Source organism: Crocodylus siamensis, chromosome 6 (genome assembly GCF_052110815.1).
Source record: "Crocodylus siamensis isolate JL-2025a chromosome 6, ASM5211081v1, whole genome shotgun sequence".
Classification (NCBI taxonomy): Eukaryota; Metazoa; Chordata; order Crocodylia; family Crocodylidae; genus Crocodylus; species Crocodylus siamensis.
The window spans coordinates 26,194,147-26,213,648 of record NC_143400.1 but is presented as its reverse complement, the minus strand read 5'-3'; the positions used below and the strand labels follow the sequence as shown (position 1 = coordinate 26,213,648).

Here is a 19,502-nt window from a genome sequence, read left to right as displayed (position 1 = left end):
ACTTTTATCATAATGATAGGTGTCATGAGAAGACTGAAGAGGATCAGCACCTTGGCAGAAAAGTACCCTACACAGTGGGTGTGTCTACATGAGACGCTGACTTGCACAGCAGCCTAATAAAACTGTGCAGTAGCATGCCAGGCAAAACCTGTGCTAATACGCTACTGTGCAGTAGTATTAGGCTAGTGCGCAGTGACTGTCTGTCAAAACCCACGTGCTGGCGCTACTTCACAGTAGTGCCAGTTACTGTGTGTTGATTTAATATTTGGTTATACCAGTACTAAATTTAATGCTCAGTAACTATGGTGCATTAGTGTACGTGTAGATGCACCCAGTAAAAGGGAAGTACCTCAAACCTCCACACATGCCAGAACAAGCACCCTTAGTGAAAATACTCTGGAACAGACAATTGGTTCTCACTAGGCTCTTCACTTGGCCCACTTCTTTTTATCACAATGATAGGTGCCACTGGAGAAGGCTTTAGATGCTCAGCACTGCGGGGTTTATGATGTTTACCCGCAGCTTCCTGATGCAGAGAGGGCTTTTAGGAAGAGGACAAAAAATAATAAATTTTAAAAAAGAAGCTTTACAGACAATGTTCCCTCTAAGGTATAGCCATCCGTAAGCATGCCACTTCTTGGTCCTGCTTCCCCCTTCAACACTGCCCTGGGGGAGATCACAGCCTCTCCCTAACACCTAACATACCCAAAGGTACATTGCATGGATCTGGACTCCACTCAGGCTAATAGGCAAGTATCCTCATGTAATGGATTTTGCAATAATAGATACTAATGGCGAGTACTAAACGAGAACTGGAATGGCGTGTGGTTTGTTTGGAGGGAGAGAAGGGGCAGGTGTTGCTTACACAGTGGAGGGGAGCCAGGCTGCCTATGCTGCAGGAGGGGCGAAGGGAAGGATGGAGAGGAGCTGCCCAGGTGGTACATGCAGCCCCCACCTGGCCCCCAGGAGTGAGGAGGCACATGGTGTCGGGGCTGGGCAGCAGTTCCCCAGCCCAAACCCCAGCTGCTGCCTGAGTTTTACCTTTGGCAATTATCCCGTGCCAGCCCCAGTATGTCTGCCATGCTCTATGCCCAGCTCATTGCCACAGCCCAGCTCCTTTCCGGGCGGGATCACGGCATTAATAAGTTTGTGTGTGGCATGGTTTTAAATCCTGCACGGCCATGCATACGTGCAGCTTGGAGGGAACGTTGCTTACAGAATGGCATCTGTTTCTGTCTATCCAATACAGTGAAGTTAGAAAATGTGAAGATGTTAGGAAGGAACGTGGGGAGAAACTTGCAGTGACTCCTGATAGAAGTACCTGGGCTCCATCATATGTAGTCTTCTATCCTATGTATGTCATTAGAGAATGAGCTGAGGAAATGAGAAGGCCATGTGTTGTAACAGCAGAGGTTGGTAAAACCCCTATTAACTTCTGCTCGTTAGTAATTAAAGGAGGCAAAAGAGGATTTAGACAGCACTAAAGTGTGCAAGCGGGAATTGTTACGTTTGGACAGGTTACCCAAAATAAGAAAGAGTGAGGAAAAAAAATTCCCAGGAAAGTTCTTGGCAAATTTTGCTGCACAATGAACTGGAGATAGTAGTCAGGACAGGATGGGAAGGCAAAAGGGGGACCCATCCTGTAAGGAAGCTGCAGAATATGGAAGCACCAGGAGTTAGACAAATGGGGAGAACGCAAGCAAAAGCATCTGGATAAAGAAAGGACATAGAAATGCGAGAGAGACCTGAGTAATGAGAGTGCACTGGGGAGGAAGGGGATTTAAGCCACTAGCCCAAAGTTCATGAGGATAAAACTGCCATAAAAAAAATGATACGGAGAGAACAACAACACTGAGCTGAAATCACTCCAGGGAGAAATAATAAACAGAGCTTTACCCAGGGAAACAAGAGTTTGGTAATTCCTCAGCATCTGGTCCCGGTACAGCCCCTTGTCTCCATCGTCCAGCAGCTCCCACTCCTTCCGTGTGAAGTACACAGCCACGTCCTCGAAGGTCTCCCGGAGCTGCAGTCACAAGGGTCACACACTCAGCATCTCCTGCCCCAGCACCCTGAGCCATATGCTATGACAATGTTTTGTGAGCTTAGCTATGCTAGGTAGGGATGCAGCATTCCCCATTACTCAGGTGACACGTGAGGTTAATAGAGCATGTGGACAGAGGAGTTAATTTGTCTATTTAGCCCATCTCCTCGTTGGAGATGGGGCAGCTACTCTCTCTGAGCACACAGGCCCCTCTACCAGCATCAAGAGTCTCCTCCAGGGAAGCAGTTTCCATGGCAGTGACTGGGAAGGGAGACTCCAGGCACACGTCCACACACTAACGCACCTTAACACGGGTGTGGGGACTGACTTGGGACTAAAGTTAGTCCCAAATCAATGGACACATGTTGCATTAATGTGCATTAGCATGTCTACACATTCACTAATGTGATTTAACTATTCACGCCTAAATTTGATACCAGCTTTATGCAGGTATCAAATTTAGGCTCGAATAGCCATAAATCACTATTTTTAAGCTGTGTTAAGAGTGTGCGTGTGTAGACACGTGCCCTTAATGTGCCTTAAATCAGGCTAATGTGCATTAAATGTGCACGTGTAGACACACCCCAGGAGTTTATCAGTCCGCACCAGATACCTCCCTAGGGCACGCCTGGGCCTTGCACAGTGATGCCAGGAGGCTGCCTTTGCTTCCCAGGTGGCTTTTGGGTGAGAGCTTTGAAAAGCCTCGAATCTAGGGCTGGACTGAGTGGCTCCATACAACACAAGGGACCTCCCTGCCAATGTCTTTCCTGCTACAGCCATTCCTCCTGTGAGTGGTTCATGAACGGAAATGAAAGGTAGGAAAAGAAGCAGAGGCAAGAAGGGGGGAATGTGGATTCTCAATAGCCTGGGATAGTTTGGGGCAGGTTGAACTCAGTGCAAAATGAGTTTGGAAACAGGAGAAAGAGGGAACTGTGGTTTTCAAATTCGGTTTACAAAGACTATAACATTACAGCTCCTGGGATCACAAGTGTCTGGATTCCCTTGGGCAGAAGTCACAACTATGGGCATGGAGGAGGACCCTACAGATAGCGTCAGCTCTGGGAATGTCTTTTATCTCTATCGGACACTGGTACAAGGTGACAGGGATTAGTATGCACAAACAACAAGGAAGTGAAATAACAACTGGCTTGCTTTATCCTTACACACAACTATTTCAGATTTGGGGACTCCCTTTAGTTACAAGCAAGTGGCACTGCCATGGTCACATATGGCTTCCAACATATTTAAGAGACCTCAAAGTGTTTCAGCTTCCCCAGTTCTCCTGCCTCCGCACGGGCTTTGCCCCAGTTGCACTCCCACACCCAACGTGGAGACGGTGCCTTGCTTACCTGTATACTCTCTCTCTTCTTTGGAGGTCTGCCCTGTCCCTTCTGCACTTGTTCTGGCTCAGATATTAGGGAGCCCCTCTCCCCTAGTCTCCTTGGGGAAGTCCTCTGAAGCTCTGGGTTTGCAGGTCCTCTCTCAGGAGGCTGCTCTTCAGTGTTGCTGAAGGTCCCTGCACTTGCCAGATGGGGAAGAGGATCCACAGGTTAGATTCACTGCTGCTGGCACAGGGAAATCCCTGCTATTCCCCTGCACTGGCCTGTCCCTAAGGCAGCTGCAGGCCTCAGTATGTGGGAGCAGAGGGAGAATGAAGAGGCAAAGATCCACAGCTCTTCCTAACAGACCTCCACAGCCACGAGGGTGTAGATGAGTCCCAGTGACTCTGTCCATGGTCCAAGTGGTTGATCACACCATGGCAGAGCCTGCAGGGACATTGCTCCCTGAGCCAAGATGCACTGGGGACAAAACTGCTCCCAGGCTCCAAAATGTAAGGGGAGAGGCATCGGAAACCCTGAGTCAGTTTGTGCACTGGGGCTTTTAGGGGGACACCGGAAAAACAGGAAAAGCTGATCTCCTGCAGCACTGATCCCATCAAAATGTTCAGGCAAGAGAGCTTTCTGCTGCTGGAGGGTGACTTCTGCTGCTGGAAACGATAGAGCCACTCGCTTCTTACCTGTTCCCGGGGAAGAATTTTGTCTGGGGCACAAGCCCAAGCAACTTTCATCTGCCAGTGAGACACAGGTTTCCTCTGTGCTGGGGAACGTGCAGCACAAGTAACTTATACATTAAGCAGCCAAATATCACTGGAGAAACCCATTTCCCAGGCACGTATATCAGCCCCTTAGTGGGCATAGAGCTCACAGCAGGCACGAGAGAGAGGCAAGTGGAACGCAATCACTGAGTTTTGCATTGGTAAAACTACAAGGCGCAGGCAAGATAGAGGATCTTTCTGCTGGGTGCTGCCCACATGCAGATGAAAACGCTCAGGCCCCTCAAACTATTGGCTGTCCAGTAAGAGAGATCAGAGCCCCATCTCCCCTCAGCCACTCAGTTATAAATTGTAATATAATAAAAGGCTCTGTCTGTCTGTCTGTCATGCTTTTTCCCAACTGCGCATGCCCTGATGGGCTGCCCTGGCCAGGGGGCTGGGGGCAGGAGCAGATGAGTTAAAATGGGAGCCCCTCCGCTGGCGCCACCATCTCCTGCAGCCTCCAGTGGGATGGCTCCCTCTGCTCACCTCCACAGAAGCAAAAAAAAAAAAAAAAATTATAATAATTGGGTAGAGCATTTTAAAAGTGGCGGGGCCAGCTGAGGAAAAGCGGGAGCCCCTCTGCTGTAGCGGGTTGGGACTAGAAGGGTGGGGGGAAGAGGGGAAGCAGGGCTGGACCCAAATTGAGGAGGAGGGGGTGGGGGGGAGGGTCGGACATGAAGGGGAGAGGGAGGAGTGGGGTTGGACCAGTGTTGGACCCGAACCAGGGAGGGGGTGGCAGGGTAAGGCCCAAAGCAGGAGAAGGGCGGGGAGCAGGGTCGGACCTGAAGCAGGGGGAAAGGGGGGAGTGGGTCCAGACACAGGTGGGCCCACACCAACCCCCCTTTCCCCATCATTCTTGATGGGCAGTTCGCTAGTACTACATGCCTGTCATGGGCAGGGACAGAGATTAGAGTTGCTCGCCCTGAATGCTGGACAGCTACTGAATCACCCAGATTCAGGCCCTACCCTGCAGCCAACACATTACCTGATTCCTGGTAGACAGGGGCCTTCACTGTGGGGACGTGAGGCAGCTCATCCTGAGGCCCTGGCATTTCACTCCATCCTTCCTCCTCCTGGGGCACATTTGCAGGATGGGGACGCATTTCCTCCAGCCAGGAATCAAGAGGGTCCCATAATGCCTCAATGGGTGCTTTCTTGTCCGAGGACACTTCTTGGACCTTCACACCCACTATTACCTGGGGACAAGACATATTACTGGGGTGCCGGGAACATCCCCCAGATGCATAGAGAGATGGGGAGGGCAGCATTGATGATCAGGGTGAAACACCCTCACCTGGAGCTTCTCATCATCCACCTGCCCCAGCTGAAACCCCTCGGCCAGGGCCACCGCCTCGGCACAGGTCTGCACGCCACGCTCCCACATCCAGCTCCGCATCTCCCGGGGCAGGATGGCCAGGAACTGCTCCAGCACCACCAGCTCCAGCATCTGCTCCTTGCTGTGGTGCTGGGGCTCCAGCCAGCCCCAGCACAGCTCCCGCAGGCGGCTGCAGACCTCCCGCGGCCCCGCGGCCTCCTGGTAGCGGAGGCCCCTGAAGTGCCGACGCCACTTCTCTGGGATAGAGAGGTTGTTCCCTGGAGCCAGACGTAGGGTTACTGGGACTGATGTGGGGTCTGGAACTGGTACCAGCCCACGCGTGGCAGCCATCGTCTCTCGCAGTGGAAACCCCACCCCAGCTCCGACGCACCGAGCCTCTTGGCAGTGTCTCATCTCCCAGGGCATCTGTGGGAAAGGAGATAATGAAACTTAAACATATCACGTGATGGAAGAGCCAGGACCACAACCCATTGCCCCAGACTCATGGCCTGCCCACTGCTGCCACAGTCTGTGGGGAGTGGAATGGTTCCCACAACACCCCTCCATGGAGCCACCCACACCTGCCAGTGTCCTCTCCTGGGAGGTGCATCATGGGAAGCAAGCTTGCTAAAAGTTAGCTAGTTAAAGCTGAGCAGAAGCTGCAAGTTTTGTCAAACCATAAATGTTGGCAAAAGACAATGGGAAGACATGCGGAAGGAGAGAAAGTGTGACACAAGCGTGCCAGGAGGCATGTGCTTATGCAAGTAAGTTTTAGTAAAATACCCTAAATAGAAGGATGTGTGCTACCTGCTAAATAAACTTACATGAAAAGTGTGGACACTCCTGTCTCTTAAGCAATCTTTCTCTCAGCAGCCCACTGGTTCCTCAATCCAAGATTTGGGGGTAATACACCAAAGGCCTCAGAAAGCAGCTCCACCAACCCTGCACCCCACACCCCCCTCTCCCCCTCACCCAGCTCCCCAAGTGCATTGCTGGGCCCTGAGCTCCCCCTTATGGCTTTCAGCTCCTCGTAGCCCATCCTGGCCCTCTCTCCCATCTCCTCTACAGTTCTTCACGTGGCACCACAACCCGCTCCCCCACAGCACCCACTTGGTCCACAGCTCACTGCATCCAGATCCTGTGCATTGGCCCAGGCCCACTTGCCCCATGACCCACCACTATGACCCCACAAGCCATCTCCCATCAGCCCCATGTCAGGAGTAGGCAGCTGCTCCCCTCTGGGCTCAGCCTCAGTGCAACCAGGGGCACAACAACATCACTGACGAGGGCAAAATGCTCTCCCCGGAGCACCTCCCGCAGGGACTGTCCGACACAAAAGCAGGTTAAGGAAATTGCTGTGCCCCTTCCCTGTAAGAAGCCTCAAGGGCCCTAGCAGCAGTGGACGTGGCATGCCCCGACCACAGCCTCTCTGTGCCTGCCCATCACAGACAGACCTCCAACTACCTCTCTACCCTCAACCCACAGCTCCCCTGCTCTTCCCAGTAAGCAGACCCCAACCCCGGCACGCCCTCCCATCTCAGACCCTCTTGGACTTCCCAGCCCCGTCTGCAACCTGCTGAGATACTCCCACCCACACCCCAGCCAGAGATCTTCCGCATCCGAACGGTCTGCAGCTCCCCTGTCCTGCCCCCACTCCCAACCTGCAGACACATGGCCCAGGCTCCTCCATGGACCTCCATCCATTCCTCACCCCACAGACACACAGCCCCTTCCTCAACCCCAGTCCATCCCTCCTCTTCAGGCAGCTGCTGCTCTGACCCTGCCTGGGACAGGACTCAGCCCAGAGCCCCCTAATTGCACTGGTGCCCATACAGTCTTAGCCCTGCACCATCTACCCTTAAGCAAGAACCCCCCCCCCCACATTCCCCCCCCCCATTAAAATAGTTGTTTCTTAATTTGTCAGTGAAATACTGTGGGTTACAGTTTCTGGAAACAACTACGTTTTCTTTGGAAGACCAAAAGCAATTTTTTGCCAAAACAGATTCCTCGCCCCACCCTTCAGTCAGTGCGTCTACACGTTCATTAATGAGCGGTAATTACTGCACGTTTAGTTTAGTACTTGCTTAATGAAGTACTAACTTAATGCGTGGTAACTATGGTTCCTGCGCAATAGCGCTGGTGCATGGTTTTTAATGATGCTTACTGCACCGTGGCCTACTACGACTGCACAGTAGTGTATTCGCACAGGTTTTGACTAGCTTGCTACTGCACAGTGTTATTAGGCTGCTTCGCCTTCAGTGTCTCTTGGGGAGCTTGCGTCTTGAACTTGGCAGAGGAACCTCCAAAAACTAAAAAGGCACATTTCAAAATTCTGCACGAGGCATATTCAACATGTTTTGATCACATGTTGGTCTACGATGGAGAGCCTAGACAAAAGAGCCTAGACAAAAGCAACAGAGAAAAAAACCCTAGAGGCAAATCCCATACATGTGAAAGAGGGGAAGGCTTTCCCCCTCCCTCCCGTTCTGCAGAAGTACCCCTGACTTTTGTAGTCTCAGCAGCAATCTCCATTTATTCTCCAAAGAACAATATCCATTAAGTTCAATTTCTCGAGTACTATAAGACCTTACTGTCTCTCCTTGGTAATGTACTGCTGCCTTTGATGTGGAAAGATGGGTTTAAAAGGAGAGCCCCATCTGTATCTTGTATTTACTGCTGTAAGGTTTGGTGAGTAACCCCTTCCTTTCCTGAAAGCCTTTATACTTGAAAAGTCCCAGAGTAGGATGAGAAGTTTCTGTAGCCGAATGCAGAATCCAGTGTGCATGCATGCGTGCAAACTGGGCTCCTCCCTATAGAAAGGAGGTGGACAAATTCAAGAAAGTCCAGCGGAGAGCGATGAACATGGCTCAGGGGCTTGGGCACATGTCTTGCGAGGAGAGGTTGAGGCAGCTGGGTTTATTTAGTCTGCAGAAGGGAAGACTGTGATGGGATTTAAGAGCAGCCTTCAGCTACCTAAAGAGGGGTTGCAAAGAGGATGGAGCAGGACTGTTCTCGGTGGTGACAGGTGACAGGACGAGGAGCAATGGGATCAAGTTGCAGCCACGGAGGTTTAGGTTGGATATTAAGAAAAACTCTCAGTAGGAGGGCAGTGAAGCACTGGAACAGGTTACCCAGAGTGGTGGTGGATATTCCATCCTTTTTAAATCCCAGCAAGACAAAGCCTCAGCTGGGATGATGCAGGTGGAGCTGGTCCTGCTTTGAGCAGGGGGCTGGACTAGATATGACCTCCTGAGGTCCCTTCCAGCCCTCGTTTTCTACACTTCCATGACTATGAATCATCCCGTCCTTTCTTTGGCGTGGTGCGCTGGGGGGAGTACAGAGGACGCTGTGTGCTCCATGTGTGGATCCTTTGTTCCCAGTGGTCGCAGGGACGCAGCGTCCGCTTTAAATCTTTTGCAAGGCCCTTTCTCTTCCCCACCTCCCTTCATCCGCACTTATTTTTGATTTCCTGCCTACCGCAGGTTTTCTTCCATCTTTAGCTCCCGGTTTAAACCCCACCCCTGCTTCCTTCTCTCCTTTTAGAGCCTCCGAAAACCTTGCCACCAAGGAGGATTTCAGCCATCTGATTTCTCAGATCAGATCAGCAAAAATCCTCCTGGGTCAAAGGGCTCTTTGTCTCGCTCCTTCTCGGCTTGCCCGGCTCTGCTCCCCCCACCTCCTGCACCAGCCATCTTTGCTTCTGCACGTCCGGCCAGCTGCTCCGAGCAAGGACCCCCCCAAGGCTCTTCTCATACAAACCATAGAAAACAAGGGTTGGTAGGGACCTCAGGAGGTCACATCTAGTTCAACCCCTTGCTCAAAGCAAGACAATCCCAAACTCGATCAGCCCAGTTTTCAGGCCACAGCTTTGCAAGTCGCCCCTCTCCAAAGGCTCTGCACCTCATGAGGGTGGTGGTGGTGGGGGGTGCCTTTTAGAGGCAAAGAAGGTGTGGGATTAGGGATGTTTGCCAGGCTCACTTGGCCAGCTTTTGCCCTGGGGATGCTCCCCTTATCCCAGCCCAAGCTGGCACAAAGGAGCTGGGGCTGGGAAAGGGCTGAATGCCACTGTCCTCTGGGATGCTGTGCCCGAACAGGGCTGTTTGTGCCCCAAAACTTGCAAAGAACAGTTTTTCCAACTATTTAGTTGCTCTAATAAAAGACACCGCATTTACCCGAGTCTGTGTACTGCCCTCTGGGTTGTTCCCACCCAGGCTTCTCCTCCCACTTTTGGGCATCTGCAGTGACCTGCCTGCCCAACCCGACTCTGCGCTGGCACCGGGGAGGCTAATCTGCCCCATTCTTCCAGGTGAGGAGCATCCTGCTGGGATGAAGGGCACAAACCCCCGCATCCCTCAGGGCTGCCTGAGGCTCTCTCTTGCCCCAGCCCGAGTTGCCTCCCACCTGCAGGGCCCGGGGTTGCTCCCCCCAGGCAGCAAGCTTCTGCCTCCCTGGACACAGCCCCCCCTCCGTCACCGCACTCACCAGCCCTCCAGAGCCACGTCCTCCCTGCCCCGGAGCTGCAGCAGGGGCTGGGGCTGGGAGCGGCTCAGAGCCCAGGGAGGAGGGGAGAGAAGTGGAGGCGGGCACTGGAAACCTCGTCTCTCTCTTCGCACATAGCTTCAGCCCCACGTCCTGCTTCCAGGAGGCCCTGGGCAGCCCTCCTCATCCAGGCCCCTGGGAATCTAGTTGGTGCTGGTCCTCCTTTGAGCAAGGGGGTTGGACTAGATCAGTGGTGCTCCACCTTTTGCGGACCACAGGATTGCCAACTCTCGGGATTTTTTGGTGCTGTTCTTAAAGTCTGCACTGCAGGAATATGAAAACTGTGTGGCTCTTCCTTATATGCATGTGTATGCATATATATATAAGAAAGGGCTAAGTCCCATTCCCAAAGTCTATGTTTTTTTCACACCCCTGAAGTGAAGACTTTAAGAACAACACCAAAAATCATGAGAGTTGGCAACAGGGGACCAGGACCCATTTGTCAACGCGGATAGCCAGTCCTGCCCAAGTGCGCCTCACTCCTGACCCACTGCCCCCCTGCCCAGGCCTCCGCCCCCGCAGGGCGTGTGCGGTGCGGGATAAGGAGGCCCCAAGCAGCCCATTGCAAGTTGCATTTCTATCAGCCTGCAAGGGAGAAACCAGATTTTTTCCAAGATTTTTCCCCTTTAAGAGAGGATTCATTTTTAAAGTTTGCTTGTGACCCTTTTTTATATTCTCATGACCCACTTTGGGGTCACGACCCACAGGCTGAGAAATACTGGACTAGATGACTTCCTTTTCTACCCCGAGACCTAGCCAAATACCCCCAGACACCTGGAGTGGGACCTGAGCATCCCCAGGCGAGTTCCCCAGGCCAAGGGGTACCTTCCCAGCCCCCTGGGCTGCAGAGCAAGAGAGGTTAACCTTAGCGTGGGAATGCAGCAGGGTCTTACCTTCCTGCTTTGCTTGATGGTAAAAGTAGAGAAGGGAGGCTGCCCTCAGGGGCCAACTAGTGCTGAATGACCTTCCTGATTCTGCAAGGTGAGCGTCCAGGTGTTTTTTTGAAGATACCCAGAGTAGGTGACTGTCACTCCTGGGGGGAGTCTATTCCAGACCCTGGAGACCCAAGTTGTAAAGAAGTTTTTCCTTATGTCTAATTTAAAGTGGTCTTCTAGCAATTTATGACCAGTAATCCTAGTCTTCCCCTGGGGGGCCGCGGCGAACAGACATTCTCCCAGTCCCTGCTACGCGTCCTTTATATATTGACAGGCTGCCACCAAATCCTCCAACTTCTCTTCTCCAGGAAGAACGGACCCAAGTGTGTCAGCCTTTCCGTACCTCTAACCATACACGTAGCCCTCCTTTGGACTTGGTCAAGTTTCTCCACATCCTTCCTGAAATGCGGTGCCCAGAACTGGGCACAGTACTCCAGCTGAGGCCTTGCCAAGTAAAGCAAAAGGTGGTCCCGTGGCCCCAGTGTATCACTCAGCCCCTCAGGCCTCATGTCTTTATCTGGGCATCACCCTTCCTGGCCTTGGACTTTTTTACCCTAGCTGTATTCTTCAGCCCAGGTCCAATACCCCAACACTTGGCTCTTTGCCCCTGCCCCTGCTCCAGCTCCAACTCATTCTCTGGGCCCCTGGCCCCATCTTGAATGCTATCCCAGATACTCCCCAAACCATGGTAGACAGCCTGTGTGCAAGCCCCAAGCCCAGAGTCTTGCTTGTCCTTAGCTAAAAGGCCAGAGAAGCGTGTCCCCCAGTTCTGTAAAGTAAAACTTGTAGGTGAGATCCTCCCATTGGGGGGCCAGAGTAGACTTGCATAGGAGTGCCTGCCCACAGTGCTTTGAAAAGTCTCCACCCTCAATTACTAGCTCTAGGTGCTCTTAGCCTACAAAAAGCTGAGAGCAAGCCAACAGGACTCAGAGCCAGACTGTCCTCTCTGGTTGAAGGATGAAGCTCTTAGTAGGCTGGGCTCCAACACTTTTGATCAAGTGTCCTTCTCCTTTGCAAGGTGTTTCTTATTAGCTCAGTACCAGGCCTGCCCCCAGGTGCTGCAATTTAAACTATGCATTACAGCCCCTATCTTCTCCTCTGCTGATTGTTTTAGCACTGTATATTTTCCCTGGCTGCTTGCTTACTCTGCAGCTGACTCCTGCTCAGCTGCCTACTTCCTTGCAAAAGGAGTCAAAACTGGTGGGAGAAGTGATAGCTTTTATTTGACCAACTAGACAGTTGCAAACAAATTACCGTATGTATCTGCAAGCTTCCGGGCACACACCCTCTTCATCAGGCATAGAAAAGAGCAGAAATCGTAAAAGTTCATCCTAGCTTCCTACCTCTCAGGTAGCAGGTGTTAGGAGTGCCTGTTACAGGGAGCAAAAAGACCCTTTAACCTCACCATTGCCAGGGACAGGATGACTCTGGCAGGTACCTGTGGGGTTCAGTTTGCAGCTGGTCCAAGACTCCCCTTAGGTACGCTCCTGCCACACCTTGCTGTTCAAAATAAATCAGAGATGATGTTTTATCCTGCCAAAAAAAAAAACAACCCAGGAGAAAAAGGAAGGATCAGGCACTTCCGTCTCTGTCAGTTTTGTTCTACTTGGGTATGTCTACGCCGTGCAGTTGGCTAATCAACTGCACAGTAAATGTCTTAGTGTCTACACATGTGCCCCTATTAGGGTGCATGTAAATACCCTGCTGAGGAGAGGGTTTTTTATGTGCAGCAACGCATGTGCAGATGCTGACCAGCTGGTGGGGGAACAAGGGTGCTTCAGTGCGGGGGGCTGCCTGCTGTCCAGCCCCACACTGAAGCACCCTCATGCCTCAGCCAGCCCCTCTGCAGTATACTGAGCCCTGCTGGAGCAGCTAGCAGGCTGATCCTGCCGTGTCCCCCCTGCTAGCTGGGGCTGCTGGGACCCGGCTTAACGGGCTCTAGTATGGGAGCATGTGCAGATGCATGCCAGGGAGTTTCCAGCCAGCAATACATTGCAAAGCAATAAGCTCTGCAGTGTATTGCTGCCCCCTGACGGCACATGTAGATGCTCCCCTTGTGTCTCTATTATTTAATGGCTCAGTCTGACCCCCTTTCTGGGTCCCAGTTTTCCTGGCCCCAGGGCTCCCCTTCTCTCTGGCTCTTTCTCCACCTCTGGTCAACACAGAGGATGGAGCTGGACTATTCTTAGTGGTGGCAGATGACTGAGCAAGGTGTGGTGGTCTCAGGTTGCAGCAAGGGAAGTTTAAGCTAGATCTTAGGAACAATTCTCTCAACAGGAGGATAGTACAGAACTGCAACAGGTTACCCGGAGAGGATGCGAGATCTCTATCCTTGGAGCTTAAAGGCCTGGTTAGATAAAACGTTGGTTAGGGTGAGGTAGATGGTGATGGGTCTGCTTTGAGTAGTGGGTTGGACTAGACGTGAGCCCCTGAGGTCCCTTCCCACCCTCATTTCCTATGGCTCTATGAGACACAGTAGCTTGTGGAGGCATACAGGCAAGAAGCACAACGAAAGTCATGTGATTCAGATCGCCCGGCAAGGAGCTTGAGACAAAATGTGACTCGACTCAATAGTCATCACAGAGTTTACAGCATCCCTGATGTGAACAAATGTTTGTAGCAACTGTCAGCTGAATCTGAGCAATGAACAAACATGCCTCATCAATGCAGTGTGGAAACGGGTAGTTTCTGCTGAACAGTTTGACTTGGGCCTAGATTACACTTAAAACTTGTGCTAGTATTACTGCACCAGTATTGGGTGACACTACAGTCAGTGTGAATATCCAGGATTAATAAAAATAGATCTATCCCGTTTTCATACAGCAATGCAGTGACTGTATGTGCATAAAACAACTTTAAATGGATGCATGCCCACACTCCCCGTGGTCACCTACCCACCCCACACTGGAACCAAGCAGAAAACCCATCAAACAACTACAGCCTATGCTGGACGCATATCAGGCCTTGAGAGAAATATTCCCAGCCCCTCTGCTCCTGGCTTTCAAACAGTCCCCCAACCTTGCACAACTCAGTATTAGAAGCAAACTCTGCACTGCCACATAGGCACCAAGTGGAAGAGAGCCTTGGTTTGGCAAGAAATGCTTAACTTTCCAGCAGATCCCCAGTGTCATTACCATAAAGGACTAAACACTGGTATTGGATTTATGGCCCATTATAATTTAGCCAACCCCTGAATTCTTTCTACACAAGGAAGGTAAGACTGAGCCCCATTTCCCCCTTTTGCTAGGCCTTAATCTTCAAGTCAATCCGCTGCTTTTCTTTTGCTAGTGGTGTGTCTGGTACACCTGAGAATTTCTCTCAGCCCCTATGCTGTGCTTCACGTGTGCCTAACTTCCTATCATCAGAGACACAAGGAAGAAAGTTTGAAAGTTTTTTCTAACTTTATTCCAGCTATATAGTTGGTCCAATAAAAGATATCACCCTACAAAATCATTGCGGCATCTGCAGGCAGTCTCCAATCGCAGCATCAGCAGCACTTTTTGCAGGGGGGTGCACCACCAAGCTCAAGGGGTGAATGTGCACCCATCTGCACCCTCTATGCATCGCCTATGCATGTAGAGATGGCCGCTGTTTTGTAGACAAAAGCTTATGCACTGCATGCTACTCCCTATTTGACGTGTAACCCTTCTGCCAGGCACTGGATGGAAGTACCAAGGGTCACGTTGAATATTGCTTGTGATTGAGGAAGTTTCGTCACATTAGGACACTCAGTGAAAATTTACTTCCCCAGGTGTCAACATGGGGATTAAGCCACATTGGAAAGTCAGAGTTTAACACTTACACTTGAACGTGACACTGGGTGTCCTAATGTGACGAAACTTCGGCAATCACAAGCAATATTCAGCTAAACAGGGTTTATTACAGGGGGAAAGGGAACGAATACAAGGTCTTAAAGACAATGTTAACTATTAAACAAAAACAATCGACAGTCTCAGTCACTGGCAACCAACTCAGGGGAGCTACTACCTAGCTTCAATCCACTGAAGATGGAGACCCAGCCAGGGCTGCCATCCGAGACCTCCAGAACCGACACCAGCCAAAGGAACAAGTGTCCTGTAAGGAAGCCTGCCCCAGAAAACCACGCTGCTCCTGGCTCTGCTCTGGGGGCATGTCAAAGACGGTCTGCCCCATGAAGAGTCCCTGCACCATGAGGGTCTTCTTCCACCTTGGCGAGGCAGGGCCAACATCTGTTTTGGGACACAAGGAGGAGGTGCCTTTCAGACAGTGGCGCAATGGGGTGGGGATGGGGTCCCAGGGTGTCCTGTTGGATCCTGCTGCAAAAAGGATTGGAAGCCAGCGCTGGGTTATTGTTATAGTGGTTTTTCCCAGCAGCAGTGCAGAGACATTCAGTGACCCTGCTGAGGGCAGATCAGTGTCACCCACAGGGCAGGCCGGAAAGCCTCGGGGTGCGCCACCATGGATGCAGTCTGTCCTTCTTGAAGCTGCTGATCAACATCTCCCACCTGACCCTGCTAGGTTTTCCATGATCGGATTATAGAATTATTTTGAGATTATATTTTATGTAATCCACAGCCTTGAATCTGGCCATACTTGTCTTGTCTCCTGACGGGCTATGCTGAATTTTCTGTGTTCTGGCACAGTGGAGGGGACCCAGCCAAACCAATGGATGTGATGGCATCATACTGTCTTTCCCTTACGATGGGTTCAGCTTGGTGGTAAAAACAGACCCTGCCCTAAGGCCCTGTGCCATTGGAGTGAAAGTCAGGGAGGCCATGAGGCAGATTACTGATCTCCCTTGTATTTGTCTTCAGCGCTTGGGGTTGTTGTGTGAAAGCAACAGCGGGTCAAGTATCCAGGTTGTAGCCGTATTGGTCTAGAGGGAAAGGCAATCGGGACTGGTAGCAGAGATGATATCTTTTATTAGACCAACAAGACTTTTGCAAAAAAAAAATTCTGCAGAGTCAAGGCACTGGTGACCCTGTCCTTTCCCATCACTGCCCTGTCGTCAGTGTGTATCAGCTCCCACATTACAAAGGGACATCTCCTCCATGTAGCATCTCGTCATCACCCTCTGGCCCAGTGCACTATGCACTGGCCCCTGCACTGCCGAGGATATGGCAGATCAGGGTTCTGTGTGTGCCTCAGTTTCCCTGCATGGTTTGTAAGCTTTTCAACCCTGGGATGGGATGGGTCAATTTTAATCCAGGGCAGAGCAAAGCTGGGAGGTGAAATGGACCGCCAGGACCCAGAGGACAAGGGTGGTCTTGACTCTAAAAGGGCCTGGCCCTTGAGCCTGATACCCATGCTGACTTGGACTCTGGAAAGATCTGGCTGCCCTGACCCCAGGGCACTTCTTGCACTGGTTTAGCTGACCAGACCCTGACAGCTGGCACTGGGGACACTGCCTGCCTCACTGCACTTCCCTGAGGCTTGCACTTTTGCCTTTAGGGAGGGAAAAGTCCCCAGAGGAGCAGAGCCAGTTGGAGATCGCTGGTGGGGCCATGGAGACAGCAAAGTGATGTGAGCCATGGGCTTGGTCTCACAGACCCATGGGTCTCATCCTAGATAGAACCTACAGATTGATTTTTTTTTTGTATAAATTTCTATCCAAGGTCAAATTACCTAAAACTAATTCCATATCCAAGAGTTCAGAACCGTAAGTGGCTTTACTCCTGGCAAACATCCTCTGCCCGCACCTGGGGCTTCAGATGTTTCCATAACCTTTGGCAAGCACCCTACTTGCAGGCCCAAGCCCAGAGGCTTGGGGTTCAGATGCCCCTGAGTTTTGCTTGCCCTCAGCCCTCAGAGCAAGCAAAGGAGGAGACTCCTATTTCCATAATCTGGGCTCAAAGCTGCTGCAGCTTGGTGGGTACTGAACCATGCCAGAAGAGCAGTTCGCCTGCAGGGCGGTTCAGGAAAACTGCCTTCTTGGACACAGATACATAGGATTTTTCCTGCCAAGTTAAGAAGCCACGACACTTGGCTTGAGCCTACAGATAGGGCTGAGTTGCAGAGGTGTCGAGGAGACTGGGGAAAAGCTGGGGCATGGGAGAAGGGCCTCTCTGAAGAACTGCGTCCAGTTTAGGTTGAATCTGGGAAGGGGGAGAGACCCTGTGCTTGGGTTCCCATTTTCTGACCCAGAGGCTAGGTTTCCAATAAAAGGGTAAGAACGGGTTAATTCCTGAACTCCACCCCAAAGTGAGGTTACCTTGATGGCCGTCTGTCTAGCAGGAGCACTAGGATGAGAGGACATTCCCTGCAGGGTGCAGTGCTCCCACTTGGACACCGGTTGCCACTTCAGTTTTCTTTCTGTGGGAGCTGTAGTCAAGCTGCAACTGCTTCTTGTCTTTATTCATAGCTAAAACGCTTTTTCCTGAGTTCACTGACCCTAATTGTTAGCCCTAATTGTTACTGAGAGTTAGTAAGTTCAGTGACATTTTGCAACCCTGAGCACTGGTGTCTTCCCTTCGACAGGCTTCAGGGCAGTCTACCGCCTCATGAGAGGCAGTCCTGTCTCCTCTTACCCCTAATAGGACTCAGCATGGCCTTACCCTACACCTGGACACCATTCAGGGCAAACAAAGGGCCAGGTCAATAGGTAGGTGAGGGAAGACTAGTTCTCCCCAAGCATAGAGTTCAGTATCTGGACAGTGAGCTTCAGCTGGGTGAGGGAGAGAGTAGGTGCAAGTCAAAGGATGGCTATAGCAGAGAGGGTGATGTAGCTCAGTGGTAGCATGCAAGTTTGAGGTTTTGGGTTCAACCCCCAGCATCTCCATTTTTTCTATGGGCAGAGGCTTCCCAGGAGGCCCCTCCAAACCAGGGGTTGACAAAATGTGGCCCCTTGGATGGATCCTTATCCCACCCGTGGAGGGTCTTTATCCCACCTGTGGGGGGTCCCTTGGACCCTCCTGGCCAGGTGCTGCTTGGCCATGTCATGTCCTGCTACCCCTAGGCAGGCAACAGGGCTAGGGCAGCTCCATGGCAGGACTGCCTTTGTACACAATCCGGGTGCTGATGGCTCTTTCTGGCTGCCCCCTGTGACCAACCCAAGCCCTGTGGTACCGGTGAGGGACCGCAACTGTTCTAGACTCCCCGATCTGTGCTGAGCAGCAACGGCACCTGGTAGAAACTGTTGCTCAGCATGGAGGGAAGCACTCCCTCCCCCTCGCTGCTGCTGGGCAGTACTCACTGGAGCCCACACTGCTCTGACTGCCCTGCAACTGCTTTTCACTGTTACCACTCTTCTCTTGGGGGCATCATTGATTGGTGTCAGTCTGGTTCTCATACTGTCCATGGTCTGTCCTGTCAGCCTATTCCTTTGTTTCCCTAACCCATCACATGCACACATCATTGTTTGGTGTCTTAAGCTGGACATGTGCCAGAATGGCAATTGGTCTGTCCACCAAAACTGGAAATCCCAAAGGCTCTGCAGCTGGTCACTGTGACCTGTCGCCAATGTGGCAAAGCATATCGTGAAATGGAAAACTGTTGGGATGTTTTTCCCCCCGCAAAATGTATGCCTGCTTGCTCCAAACACAGTGGACTATGAAAAAAACGGTCACATACGGGCTTTTAGAAACCAATTAAGCTTTCCAATTCCTTTGGACCATTATTCTAATGCATATCTACTCTATCTATCAGATAATTCCTAAAAACAAACTGCTAAATATTATTTTCTAGCACTCACCCACCCTTCTCATCAGGCTCCCATTTGTTGGGGAGCGTGACAACAAGTGAGAATCAGAGACTACAGCACATGAAAAGGGGATGTAGCTCAGTGGTAGAGTGCATGCTTTGCATGTATGAGGTCCTGGGTTCAATCCCCAGCATCTCCATATTTTTGGGTGGACAGGAGACCTGGCCAAACCAGACGTGGGCAAAAATGCCCTGTGGGACAGATCTGGCATTTGAAGGGGCTTTATTCCACCCACGGGGGGCGGGGTCCCAAGTTGGTGACCAGGGGATGGGGCACTTGTTAAAGGCAGACCACAAAAGTTCATTAAGTGGCCCTGTAGCTGAAATAATTGTCCTCCCCTGCTCCAAACTCTGTATCCCTCAGACCTAACCAGCTGTGGGAAACATGAAAGAGTTTGAAACCCCACAGTCTGTCATAGTCCAGCACCTGCCTTCAGACTTTGGCACCACCTTCCCACAGGGCAAGGGCTTCCAGGAGTCTTGTCTCCTCTCTCTCTGTCTGTCCCAAGCTTCGCTGCTGTTGCTCCAGTCGCCAATTTGCTGAACCATGCAGGGTTCCCCTCCCTAGGCAGCCACTGAGCCGCAAGCCCCTTTCTCAGTGCACCTGCCTCTGGGCTGAGCCTGGCAAACATGGCCAGGCAACTCCAATTCCCCAGGAAGACTGACAACCCACTGCTCCTGCCCACGTCACCAGACTGCCACCCTACAAGACCCTGCCCAGCCCCCTGCTGCTGCACCCGAAAGAGGCCCAACACATCACAGTCCCCCATTTCTGCCTGCACTGAAGCTTTCTTCTCTGATACAACTGAGAAGGGCCCGGGATCCCCCCCCGTGGAGAAAATGGATTTGGCAGTCACTGCCCTGAAGCCTTGGTCACAATTATGCCTTAAGCAGTGTGTT

The 19,502-nt window shown here is 51.6% G+C and overlaps 1 protein-coding gene and 1 non-coding gene across 2 annotated transcripts in view; one reads left to right on the top strand and one right to left on the bottom strand.

Annotated features, from left to right (window-relative positions):
• LOC149861883 (uncharacterized) overlaps window positions 1–19,502 on the bottom strand; it is a 44,826-nt gene that overhangs the window by 5,254 nt on the left and 20,070 nt on the right. Inside the window, exons 8-13 of the mRNA XM_090053839.1 lie at window positions 13,820–13,829; window positions 9,934–10,109; window positions 5,431–5,877; window positions 5,122–5,332; window positions 3,391–3,557; window positions 1,897–2,023 (exon numbers count right to left, since the gene is read on the bottom strand). Coding sequence (XP_089909965.1) covers window positions 1,897–2,023; window positions 3,391–3,557; window positions 5,122–5,332; window positions 5,431–5,877; window positions 9,934–10,109; window positions 13,820–13,829 — 1,138 coding nt within the window. The remainder of the gene's footprint in view (window positions 1–1,896; window positions 2,024–3,390; window positions 3,558–5,121; window positions 5,333–5,430; window positions 5,878–9,933; window positions 10,110–13,819; window positions 13,830–19,502) is intronic.
• Window positions 18,671–18,742, top strand: TRNAA-UGC (transfer RNA alanine (anticodon UGC)). Its single transcript has one exon. It is a non-coding gene; the product is annotated as a tRNA-Ala (tRNA).